This window comes from Lithobates pipiens, unplaced genomic scaffold, assembly GCF_037356315.1.
Source record: "Lithobates pipiens isolate NorthernLeopardFrog02 unplaced genomic scaffold, aLitPip1_a1.2 Scaffold_30, whole genome shotgun sequence".
NCBI lineage: Eukaryota > Metazoa > Chordata > Amphibia > Anura > Ranidae > Lithobates > Lithobates pipiens.
This window is the reverse complement of record NW_027507791.1, coordinates 104,310,411-104,323,444: the sequence shown is the minus strand read 5'-3', so window position 1 is coordinate 104,323,444 and position 13,034 is coordinate 104,310,411. Positions and strand designations below refer to the sequence as shown.

General features: G+C 39.8%; 1 protein-coding gene across 1 annotated transcript in view; it reads right to left on the bottom strand.

Moving 5' to 3' along the window:
* GALNT16 (polypeptide N-acetylgalactosaminyltransferase 16) overlaps positions 1-13,034 on the bottom strand; it is a 286,276-nt gene that overhangs the window by 166,134 nt on the left and 107,108 nt on the right. The window contains exons 2-3 of the mRNA XM_077464723.1: positions 6,164-6,339; positions 4,069-4,167 (exon numbers count right to left, since the gene is read on the bottom strand). Coding sequence (XP_077320849.1) covers positions 4,069-4,167; positions 6,164-6,339 — 275 coding nt within the window. The remainder of the gene's footprint in view (positions 1-4,068; positions 4,168-6,163; positions 6,340-13,034) is intronic.

Here is a 13,034-nt window from a genome sequence, read left to right as displayed (position 1 = left end):
CCTTCCCTATGTTTTCCAAAAAGCTTAAAAATATTTTTTTGGACTGGAGCTACACTTTAAAAATGTACCAGTTGAAAATTACAAACAGATTCAACTTAACACAACAAACCTACACAGTCCCAGTCTTGTTTGTATACTGCTGTTCTGAGTATATAGGGCCTGGGGGCCACACGCATTTCCTTTTTTTAATATGGGTACAGGGTTCCCCTTAATATGCGTACAAGACCCAAATAGGCTGGTAATGGGCAGGGAGGGCTACCCATGCCATTTTTCTGAATGATTTTCAACCATATTGCAGGAACCAGATATAACATTAAAACCGCAAGCAGTTTTAAATGGTGTTATTTCCGCTTAATGTCATTTTGTGCAGGGACTGTTCTAAACACGGGAAACACGTGGCACTTCACAGGCATACTACAGACACCCACCAGGCACCATATTTAAAGGAATATTTCACTTTTTTTTTTTCACTTTAATCGTCATTAAAATCAGTACTCCCACCAAAACGGTAGTTTTTAAAACTTTTTTTTGCAGTGACCCATGTCCCCTGAGGCAGGAGGCAGGTCGCCAAACCCTTTTTAGGACACTATCTTGCATATTAGCCGTTAAAATTAGCACTTTCCAATTCGAACGTTCGAGTCCCATAGACTTCAATGGGGTTCTAACGTTCGTACCGAACGCGGGGGTCGTTCGCAAGTTCTGGTGCGAACCGAACCGGGGGGTGTTCGGCTCATCCCTAGTGGGTGATGTATGTTTTCCTGCTGATGATACAAAGGTGTGCCATAGGGTTGATATTATTAGAGGAATTTCTAACATGGAACATGATTTGGTATTGCTGGAGACTGGACAAATCAGTGTAGGAAGCTGCAGCTCAGTTTCGAAATGCAAAACAATGCACTTAAGTTCTCCCTCCAAAAAACAAAAAAAGTCAAAAAAGTGGCAGACGTTGCAGACTTAGTGGACCACTTGATCTTTCGCTTCTGACAGTCTTTTATATGTTTCTACAGTATGTAACTTAAAGCATTACTGTTGCAACACATACAAAGGTTATCAACTTCACCAATGAACTATAATAGGCATTACATCAGAAAATTCATACAACAGTGAGGGAATGGGGAAGGGTTCAGTGTAGACATTAGCTAAGCTACAATAACATAAACTTTTTATACCATATATATCTTAGATATGACTCGTTTCCTATTATGAAAAGGTTTATCGTAGAAGTTTGCTATGCCTGGGGCTGTGCCTAATTCTGTAATTAAAATAACATTGGAAAAAAACGGTGACGTCCTCTGAGAGGTATTGTTAAAAAGTATAATTTCACAGTTAAGAAACAAAATAAGGAAAAAAGGCAGAGGTATTCCTCATAGCCAGTGATCTGCTTGATCAATTTTCACTGATATTTAGAACATGACAATTTAATATTAATGTAGAACTGAAGGCAAAACAATTTTTTTCCATCGTGTAATGGTGGGTTTAATCTCTGTATGTTTTTTGCCCATCTGTAGTCCATGTGGGAGATGTCTCTTCACTTCCTATCCATTAGACACAACTTAGAAAAATTCCTGCCTGTCACCAGAACTAGTGTCCAGTCTATTACTGTTCTGGCTGAAGCGGTTAAAAAAACAAAATTCCGGTGTCTTATCATATAAGGTCCCCCATCAGATAGCGTCCGCTGTGTACTGAGCATGCGCAGTACACAGCAACACAGATTCTGAAAATAGCCGAGGATGAACGGCGCCTGCGCACTGAGTCCAGGTTCTAGCCCCACCATCCAAATGGACATAGAGTAGGAATAAAAGAGAGCCGAGCGCAGCGAGGCTGAGCCCGAAGCGTGGCGAGCAAAGCTCGCCCATGAGGGGCTGTCTAATTTTCACAACCCCATGTCCGCTTGGATGGTTGGGGCTACCACATCCACTCACGGTGCAGGCACCGTTCAGCTTCGGAAATTTTACAAAGCTGCGCAGTACGGGGCGGATGCTATATGATGGCCGGACTGAATATGCCAGAACACCGGCTTGTCACCAGAACAGTAATAGACTGGACACTAGTTCTGGTGACAAGCCGGAATTTTGTTTTTTTAATCGCTTCAGCCCCGGAAGATTTTACCCCCTTCCTGACCAGATATTTGATCACCTCTGTGATTTTTATTTTTTGCACTATAAACAAAAAAAGAGTGATAATTTTGAAAAAAAAGCAATATTTTAAATTTTTTGCTATAATAAATATCCCCCAAAAATCTATAAAAAAAATATGTTTTCCTCAATTTAGGCTGATATGTTTTCTTCTACATATTTTTGGTAAAATAAAAAAAAACGCAATAAGCGTATATTGATTGGTTTGCACAAAAGTTATAACATCTACAAAATAGGGGATAGTTTTATGGCATTTTTATTATAATTTTTTTTTATTAGTAATGGTGGTGATCTGCGGTTTTTATCATGACTGCGACATTATGGCAAACACATTGGACACTTTTGACACTATTTTGGGACCATTGTCACAGCGATCAGTGCTATAAAAATGCACTTATTCCCGTGTAAATGACACTGGCAGGGAAGGGGTTAAACACTAATGGGGTTAAGTGTTTCCTAGGGAATAATTGTAACTGTGGGGGGACGGGCTTCCACTCACACCACAGCAATCACTGCTCCCGATGACAGGGAGCAGTTATCTCTGTCATGTCACTAGGCAGAACGGGGAAATGCCTTGTTTACATAGGCATCTCCCCATTCTGCAGTTCCGCGACACGATCATTGGGACAGCGGCTGACATCGAGTCTGCGAGCCCCGTGGGCATGACCACGCTGTGCTCCCGCTAGCCCCACCAATTAAAGGGAACGTGCAGGTACGCCCATTTGCCCACTGCTACCATTGTGCCAACATATATCTGCGCACATCAGTCAGCAAGTGCTTAATGCCGGGGGAGATTATTTTTTAAATCCATCTCCTCTCAATGTACCTCTACATATCAAAATCATTTCTAGTGGTAATCCTTAAATTAAAGATATAACTAATATAATACTAGATACTAATAATTTACAGAAACAAATAGATACAGTGAAGATTTTTCTTTGCCTGAATGTTTAATAAATAATGGGGTTGGTAAAAAAATTAAATTGAAGGTTTTATTAATGGTGCACATAATGAACCATGGTAAGCAAAATAGGGAAATATCTGTGTGCTAAATAAAATGAAATAAAATTGAAGGTTTTAATAGTGGGGCACATAGTACACCATGGCGATACATAAGGATAATAGTGGCATGCTTTGATGGTGACAGATCTACAGGGAATTAAATTATAGTAATATGAACCTCTAAACAGTGTTGACTTCTCCATACAGAGGAAAACAATTGACAATACATGTGCCTCTAATAGGCAATTATATAGAATAAACAAACAAAAATCAGTCAATGTTTACAATACGCAGGCTGCAAATAGCCAGATTGTGCCAAAAACAGCCAAATTGTGAAATATGCAGGCGACAAATGCACAAACAGGCAATAATAACTATATGCAACAAAAAAAATGAATTGTGACATTATATAGACAACAAACAGGAAAATATGACAATATGTAGTGAAAAATTCCCCCTCCCTCCCCTGAAGCCACATACCACCCCCCCCCCCCCCCACCAGTATAAATCCCTCAGCAAAAACATTCACCTCCAAATATGTCCTCTCCTCCAGCAACCCCTTCCCAACTTCAGCAAAACTTTTCCTGAAGAAAAACTTCCATTCCCCTGCAAAGCCCCACCAGCAACCCTCACCTCTCTGGAAGAAGGTGTTATACCAGCAGGTTGTTGGAACTTATGAAGAGGACGTGTCATGGTTGATCATGCATGGTTTCAGTACTCTTCCACTATGTTTTGCTGCTGGATTTACCCACAATTGTCTAATTTTGTTATGGAACCTCTTCCGTAGATATCTGCTTGTATACCTCTACGGGATTTAGTTGCCAGTATGGTACTTGCTTTTCTAATCCTACTAAATGATTTACTGTATGTTTGATCTTGCATGCATGGCAGGTATCTGATATGTACAAATCATCCCTTAGCGTGTTCTCACCTTTTGATAGTGCGAAGAAGAGTAGAACGAGCCTCATTGTGAAAAGTGATAATAACACTGGTAGATGGAAGGTCGGCATCGTAATGCAGAGAGGTGCATCTAGTAGAAAATGGAAGAGGGGCTGATTATTTGCAGTCAGAGTGTACTTAGAAATAAAACCATTGCACAAGAAATATTAATATGTTTAATAAAAATCATATAACTAAGTTCAGTATTCCTCTATGGCTTTGTTTGCCAAAGCGTGGGATGTGTAACACTGCTGGTGCCAATCTACACTGTGGGTGATACATTTCTTCAGAAATATTTTTTAATGTTAACTGCATGCATGCTAAGTGTAACAATTGGGTGTAAGTGTAACATTTACAGGTATTTATTACCTCTCACAAAGATCACAGTACTCTCCCTGACCATGCCTTCATCTGCTTTTATTCTCCATACGAATGACAGCATTTTATTCAGGCATCATCCAGGGCTTAGAATTTCCTTTCAGTACTGAGATGCTGGCTCACAGAAGGCACAATCATGTAAATCCTGGTGACTGTATATCAGGGGTGTCCAACCTTTTCATCTTCCACATTGGAAAAAGAGAAATTGTCTTGGGCCACACATAAAATAGACTAACAATAAGGATAGCTAATGAGCAGAAAAGTCGGGCAGATCAAAAGTTAACGATCAATGATGGCGAAAATGGGGGAGCACAACAGTAGTGCGATATTTTACACTGTTTTTGATAAATAAACGCATCAATATCTGGTTTGATGGATGTAGTAGCAATTCTCAATGAATACTCAAGGTGCTCATCAGATATTTTGGTTCTAATTTTGCATTTTGTGTGTTTCATCTTTGAAAATAGTTGCTTACAAATAAAGATTCTGCCAAAAACTGATGACATGAATAAGGCGTGATTGTGAATAGTGGGATATTTTTCTTTGGGGAAGATAGAACATATAAAAGTCCAGTAAAGAGAAATTGATGAATTTTTCTTCTGCCACTTGTGTTCGCTAAATGTAAACGCATTTTTAGAAAAAGCAAAAAAAAAAAAATTACTTTTTAAGTAAGTTTACGATTTTGTGTTGGGCCGTCTTGGATCGCAGGTTGGACACCCCTGCTGTATGAAGTAGTTACTGTGTTCATCAATATAAAACAAGATGGAGATCAAGAACTGGGTTTTAAAGTCTACATTTTCTGAAAATAATACTGCTGTTTATTGTGAAATTTCAGAAATGGATTCTATCAAATACATAAATTTACTTAAAAGCCCACTATAAATGGTCTGTCCAGAACACACTGAAATGAGCACTTCCTCACTGTGCTTGAGTCCTGGAACCAGCTCCAATAGTTGCCCAATGCCGGTAGGGTAGCACACTTGCTCTATCCATTCCTTCATCCTTTCCCATATATATATAAAGGATAAGGACCTGCTCGCAGAAAGATTTTCCCAAAAAGATAAAAAATCTCTTGCTGCAATACCAAACACCTGCTTAATGCACTTATTGTTGGCTTCTACCTCATAACAAAAGTATAATTGTAAATAAAGCTTGAAATCTGGCAAATTACTTGCTTTTATCGAGCCATCTATAACTAGCTTAATCCAAGACATCTTCAAAATCAACAAACTTCACACTTTTTGGTCTTAGACGTCTAATAATTTTCCCATCCTTTTAGTATTGGACATAAAGGCCATCTTAGGGCAACAGAAACTTCAATATTGATTGTACTGCCTGCCGTCATTGTGATTGGATGTGTATGCTCAGCATGAAGATAGTGATAATCAAATCAGAAACTAATACAGCAGAATTGAGGACTAAAAAGAAAGGAGATTGTGTTTATGCAGCACTGAACATAAAGCAGAATTATTTGTTTTCTGATGCTTCAATGGTCAAAAGTTAGGAAGACATTGTATGGTGATGCTAAATCCTGGTCAAGGTTCAACATGATTAATTCTTAGTAGTACAGCCGAAGAGTGTAAAACATGCAGCTGTTTGATATGTAGGCTGGCCAACAGATTTATCCTTACAGTACAGTGACCTCTACATTCACCCTAATACAATGTCCTCTTATGCACTTGTATATGGTAACAAAAGACCAGCTTCACCTGTAATGTCTTGTGTCCCGAATGGGCCGGTCACTACTCAGCTTGTCACTTTCCAGCTGGTTAAAAGCATGCTGACGGTAGGGATCCTCTCCAGCCTTTAGATACTTTGAGGATAGATAGGTCTTCTCATCAAAGCCATTCAGTTTCCCCTTCTCTGTCTGGAGGACTGACGTCACCTGGAACAAAACCCATCTCATGAAACGTGCTCTGACTGCATTTCATTCTCCAAATCCCTATACAGTTCACACAGCCTGGATATTTTTGGCAGATGCAAAAGGTGAAGCAACTGGAGATACAAAGCTTTTCCAAGACTTTTCTAAGACTGACTGGGTCTAATAGCTGTGACTTAAAGAGAAAGTACAGAATTAGCAAATCTAATGGAAATCTTAGGTAGTTCAGTGCTAATAGTTTTATTAAACAGCAGGGTAGTGAAGTGATCAACATTCCTATTTTGCAGTAATGGGGTCCCATGAGTATGATTTTCACAGAGGATTCTGTATGGAGTTTGTATATTTTCCCTGTATTAGCATGAGCTTCCCTGTGGTGCTATTGGTTTTCTTTTACAACCGAAAACACACTGCTAGGCTGTTTCCTTGTCAGACTGGAACTGGGTTTGTAGGACTGTAGTATGGGCACTGAATTGTGGGGGCCTCCAGGAACAAGGTTTGATGGGAATGAGCTTTGCACTGTAAGCACTGTAGAATATGCAAGGGTTATGTAAGTTATTAACATTACCATTTACAAATCACACAAATGAAATCAAATTCTTTGTTAACCACTTTCCACCTGTCAGGGCTAGGCTCAGCCCTTCCTTCTCTGAGCTGGCCACTCAGGTGTTGGCTAATTGCCAGCTCCTATCTCTCCACAGTGATTCACCTGTTGATGATATCCTGCTTGTCAGTCCTGCTAACTCTAGCCGTCCAGCCCAGATGATCTCTGCCTTCAAACTGGTCAACATCACAGAGACTGTCTCCTGCGTTCCTGTTAAAGACTTGCTTGGCTGACATTCCTTCTGGCTTTAGATCTTGCTTGCTGTTCCACTACGCTGATCCCTGGCTTCCTGACTTTCTGCCTGGTCTGACTATCCATTCTGGTTTCCGAACTTTGGCTATGTTTTGACTACATTTGTTCTATTTACTTTTATTATTAAACAAGTGTGATTTAACTGTACTTCTGTCTTGGTCTGATTCATGGTTTCTGACACCACCTGGCAACTGTATATATACAACCGGATGGGACAAGTGTCATCTGGAGGGGATGTACCTCTAAGTCCTCCCAGAACTGTGCCTCGTGTATGCCCCTGGGTCACTGTTTGATGTTCCAGGTTGCTGTGCCCTTGCTACTACTGTCCAGTAGTAAGCACTGCTTACTACTGTGATCTCTGTGATTGGTCACAGTGATAACATGGTACAGGGCCAATCACAGCGACCCTGTATCATGTGAAAGCTGTGGCTAATCACATGTATTACAGTAGTACTCAATGGCTAAAGGAATGCAAAGAAGAACTGTCAGGAATGATTGCTTACATAGCTATCATGGCTGTATAAGCAATAAAAAAAATGCAAAAAAAAAAAAAATCCTTTCAAAAATCATTTCCCCAGAGTAGTACAGTGTCACAATGGTAATACTGCACAGTTCTGACGACAGTATGCAAAAACTAATCATATGATATATATATATATGTATATGCTCAAAAAAATTCAAGGCACACTTTTTAATCAGAGTATAGCATCAACTCAATTAAACTCCTGGGATATTAGTCTGCTCAGTTATGTAGCAGAGGGGGTTGTTAATCAGTTTCACCTGCAACAGGTGCACTAGATGGGCAACAATGAGATGACCCCCAAAACAGGAATGGATTTACAGGTGGAGATCACTGACATTTTTTTCCCCTACTGATTTTTTCAGACTGTTTTTCATTAGTTTTGCATTTGGCTAGGGTCAGTGTCATTATTGGTAGCATGAGGCGATACTTGGACCCTATAGAGGTTGTACAGGAGGTCTAACTTCTCCAGGATGGCACATTAATATGTGCCATTGCCAGAAGGTTTGCTGTGTCTCTCAGCACAGTTTTAAGAGCATGGAGGAGATTCGAGGAGATAGGCAGTTATTCTAGGAGAGCTGGACAGGGCCTTAGAAGGTCCTTAACCCATCAGCAGGATGAGTATCTGCTCCTTTGTACAAGAAGGAACAGGATGAGCAATGCCAGAGCCCTACACAATTACCTCCAGTAGGCCACTGGTGTGAATGTCTCTGACCAAACAATCAGAAACAGACTTCATGGACTGCTGGCGAGGATGCGGGAGGATAGGGACATTGATACATATGCTATGGGAGTGCCCCCATCTCCGGAGTTTCTGGAGGGGGGTATTCTCATTGATCTCTAAAACCACTGGGTTTATTAAACAGGCTTCCCCAGAACTAGCGATTTTAAATATAAACATTGATCAATTTCCCCCTCCTCTGAGAATGCTGACAGTCCAAATTTTATCAACAGCTAGGCTCCTAATTGCTGGGAGCTGGAAATCGCCTACTTCCCCCACCATTAGTGCACTCACTAAAAAAATTGATGAAACCTTTAAATATGAGCAGATCCTTGCTTCCCTGGAAGGGAAAACTTACAGATTTTATTCACAATGGTCTCCTTGGATGGCCGTCAGGAAAATAATATAAAACTAAGTAATTTCTTGTTTGAATTCCTTAGTATTTCTGTATTAAAAGTGCCTTATCTGGTTCACACTGTTTACAGTTCTATGTATTGGAAAACTTTGAAAGGTCGAGATTTATTTTTCATTCAGCGAGCTTTTGTAATCAAGACTTGACGATTGCTATGTTATAGATCTTCAGTGTTACCTTGTATTGATTGAGCTATGCTGCTGAATGATGTGAAATGTTTATTGTAATGACTTATCCTTTCATTAATAAAAAATATTTAAAAAAAAAAAAAAAAGAAACAGACTTCATGAGGGTGGCCTGAGGGCCCAACGTCCTCTAGTGGGCCCTGTGCTCACTGCCCGGCACCGTGGAGCTCGATTGGTATTTGCCATTGAACACCAGAATTGGGAGATCTGCCACTGGCACCCTGTGCTTTTTACAGATCAGAGCAGGTTCACCCTGAGCACACGTGGCAGACGTGAAAGGGTCTGGAGAAGCCATGGAGAATGTTATGCTGACATGGCCATCATTCAGCATGACCAGTTTGGTGGTGGGTCAGTGATGGTCTGGGAGGCTGAATATAAATGCATGTCACACTTTTCATATATTTATTTGTAAAATAATTTTGAAAACCATTTATCATTTTCCTTCCACTTCACAATTATGTGCCACTTTGTGTTGGTCTATCACATAAAATCCAATAAAATACATTTACATTTTTGGATGTAACATGACAAAATGTGGCAAACTTCAAAGGGATAAGGGGTACTGTATATCCTCCTATTCTACTCCATACACATGACATACTGTATATAGCTGTTTCAGCTACACCCAAAAATGACATCATTACAAGTAGACATAGGCAATTTTAGAATGAAGATTGTCACACCCCATGAACATAGAGTTCTAGCTTATATTTCACGCAATGCTATTAGGATTGCCATAAAAAAATGATTTCTTATCTAAAGAAGATTGTACAAATTACCACAATAATCATAACATCTATTGTACAAAATGTATCATAAACAAACTGAAATTTTTTGAAATTACTGATTTTCCAGAATGCCACAAACACAGACAGTCATCATCTAGGTTTATACGTCCACATGCATGAGCATTTATGCATGTACCAGCAAATACCCTCAAACAGCGCATTCCTGTAATTGATTTCTATGGGCAGTTGTATGCAGCAACTGTGGATCCCTGAAAGGGAAATACACATAAAGTTTACATTATATGGCCCCATGCAACCATGTACATGCAGCCTTATTTTCTTTTTCCTATGGTTTTAGTTCACATCAAAGCGCTGTGCTGGTGTGCACTCAAAACAAAGTACAATTTAAAAATGCAGACTAACATGTGTGCGTTATGGGCCCTTACTCAAATGTTTATTTGATCAAACAAATAAATTGTTTTGTCTAAGCCCAGCTATAGACTGATCAAAATCCATCCAGTTCAGCAGAAATAAGCAGGTTGGTTGTACTGAAGTCGATCTATCAATCAACTGCAGTATAACTAGCCTGTTGGGTTTTACTTGTGCAATCACTGTCGGTGTCTATAGCCGCTAGCGGTGATCATTGTATAATGATAGTGGGGACACCTCCAGCTGTCAGAATAAAATAGCATAGCGGGAGAGATTCCCCCATCAACACTGATTTCAACCCACAGTTGAAGGAAAGAAAATTGCATAATCTATGTCTTGCTTAAGCCTAGTCTGCTTTTTCTTTTCTAAATTTCCTCCTCTACTGGTGCTGTGCTGTTAATGTGATTATCCTCTCACAATAGCTAAGGATTGTGTCCTATTGCTGAAGGATACATTTGACATAATTAGGTAAGACTAGCCCCATCCTTGTAGGTACTGGATAGTTAAGCCTGGTACAGTTTTTTCATGCAACCAAGAAAACTGTCAATTACAGTCGGAGCCGCTGTACTAACCATGCAATGTTAGTTCAGCGTTCTTCCCTGCTGAGCCGTTGTGTTGTTTGCCCCCCCACCAGAACACTCCGATCAATGTTCTCTGCCATCCGGAGTCAGACGGCTGCTGGTTTTCCAGCATGCATGTCCAACAGAAGCCAGCAGAACGGCCGGATTCTGTTGGAGTCGGACAGACGGACATACACACGAGCAGAATGTCAGTCAGTATTTTTTGTACCGGCAAATGTCTCCCAACATTCTGCCTGTGTGTACGGGGCTTAAAGCCTGGTAAAACAATTAAATTATCGGACTAATGATTGTTTTTTTGGTTGTTGTTTTTTTTGGTCGGTTGTTTTTTTTTGCATGCTAGTCTCCATATCAAAAAAGAAAGTTACTAAAGTATGAAAATTCTCATATGACAGAATAAAAATTCGGAAGTAATTTATTGTATTGCATTTATATTGTATTTTTGTACTGATTAAATGAAAATCGTAGGATCTGGTTTATACAAGAACATTTTTTAGTGTTTGCCCCTTCAGATAATTTCAGACGACAGCTGTGTAAGTAACGATCAGATTATCGCACGATCGTTTTGAAAGCAGTATTTTTTGTCCGATTTTCTGATCGTGTGTACGGTCCTTTAGGGTCTATAAAACTAGAAAACAATAGAAGAAAACAGATAGTTGCAGCTTATGAGTTTATTTATAAATTGTATACAGTGTAATGCAGCAAGTATATTCAGTAGTCACATAAGCAATTTAGTAAGCCTCACTAGTTTATATAAAGATGTGCACTTAGTTAGTGTCATTACTTAGGCTTGTTGTGGCATTCAAATAATGCTCTTGGTATGCAGGAATCTAACATATACTGAAGTATTATAAAATTAGTACACACTACGAGCACCAGCACGATCCATTAATACAAAATTGAAAAATGAGTCTATGAAGTCAAGCTGAAAAAGCCAAATTCTTATTGCTGTAGCAAAAAATAGGTTGCATCAGCCCAGGCAACATATTCCCAATCTTCCAGTTTTGGTGCTTCTGTATCAATCAAAGCCTCAGATTTGGTTATCTTGTGCCCAGTGTAACCTTATTTTTGTTTACTTAGCTGATAGGAGTAGACCCTGGAAATTGTATAACCCCCTCTTCTATGCTCTTCTGTGTACCACTGTTGTAAGAAGTGCTCATCTGATGTCCTGTAAGTAGCATCAAGTCTGGCCAGGTTTTTTCTGACTTCATATATTACGTACTGAGCTGCAGGCCAAGGTATTTGCAGTTTGACTATTAGCATTATCAAACAGTTGTACACATGGTCCCTGAGTGTATGGTCCTTCACAAAAATGTAATAAAGATAAAAATTTTGGGTTCTATGATTTTTTTTGTATGGGGTTAGGCATTTAGTTGCAGATGTATATTGTCTTAAACACATAAAAGCACAGCCGGAACTGGCTACTACCATTCTTTGTTTATGCAGGCTTTCCACATTACCTCATTTTTGGATACTCCAGTCTGGATCTTGTACACATATATATTGTTTACAACTGAGGATATAACCTCTTTTTTAGGGGTGCTTCCTTGTGCACCTGCGGGTGGTGGGTTTTAGTCTATAATTACCCAATTATTTTCTTATCGTGTGGTTTTTGATATTTTTTGATACCACAAAAAAATTACATATTGTATCTATGGATATTGTGCCTAGTTGTCCTTCAAGTCCCTCCACCTATGAATCTTGAGGTAATAATTATTTTGAAAGGGCTTGAGCCATAGGCTGGCCATACACAGTTCAAATCTCGGAACCGGTCAAGATTTGAACCGTTCAAGATTTGAACCGTTAGTAGGCAGGCTGAATAATCGATCAATCACCTTGGGTACAACCAGCCTGCTGAACTCTCTTGCGATTATCCCTAGTGGCTAGCAGTGCGGACAGCTTCCTTTGCACGCTATGCCCCCCCCCCCCCCTGCCAGAAGCAGACAATAACTCGGCAGGAGGGATTCCCCTGTCTCACTATTCGCGTGATGGGGGGAATCATGCAAATTTCTTTATTGCAGGAAAGAAATTTGCACTGTGTATGGTGGTCTGGGTCATGTTTTAATTTTTTTAAATTTTTTTATTTTTCACATGGGGTAGCATAGCCACAAACTGTTCTGGTTCCCATGCTGACCTGTGTCCACAGCCAAAAGCACCTACAATGGGCATGTGAGCATCAGAACTGGACCATGGAGCAATGGGAGAAGGTGGCCTTGTATTCTGAATTTAAGAATGGTTTTAGGAACAACTGAGTTTTTTATATGCATGGAGACCC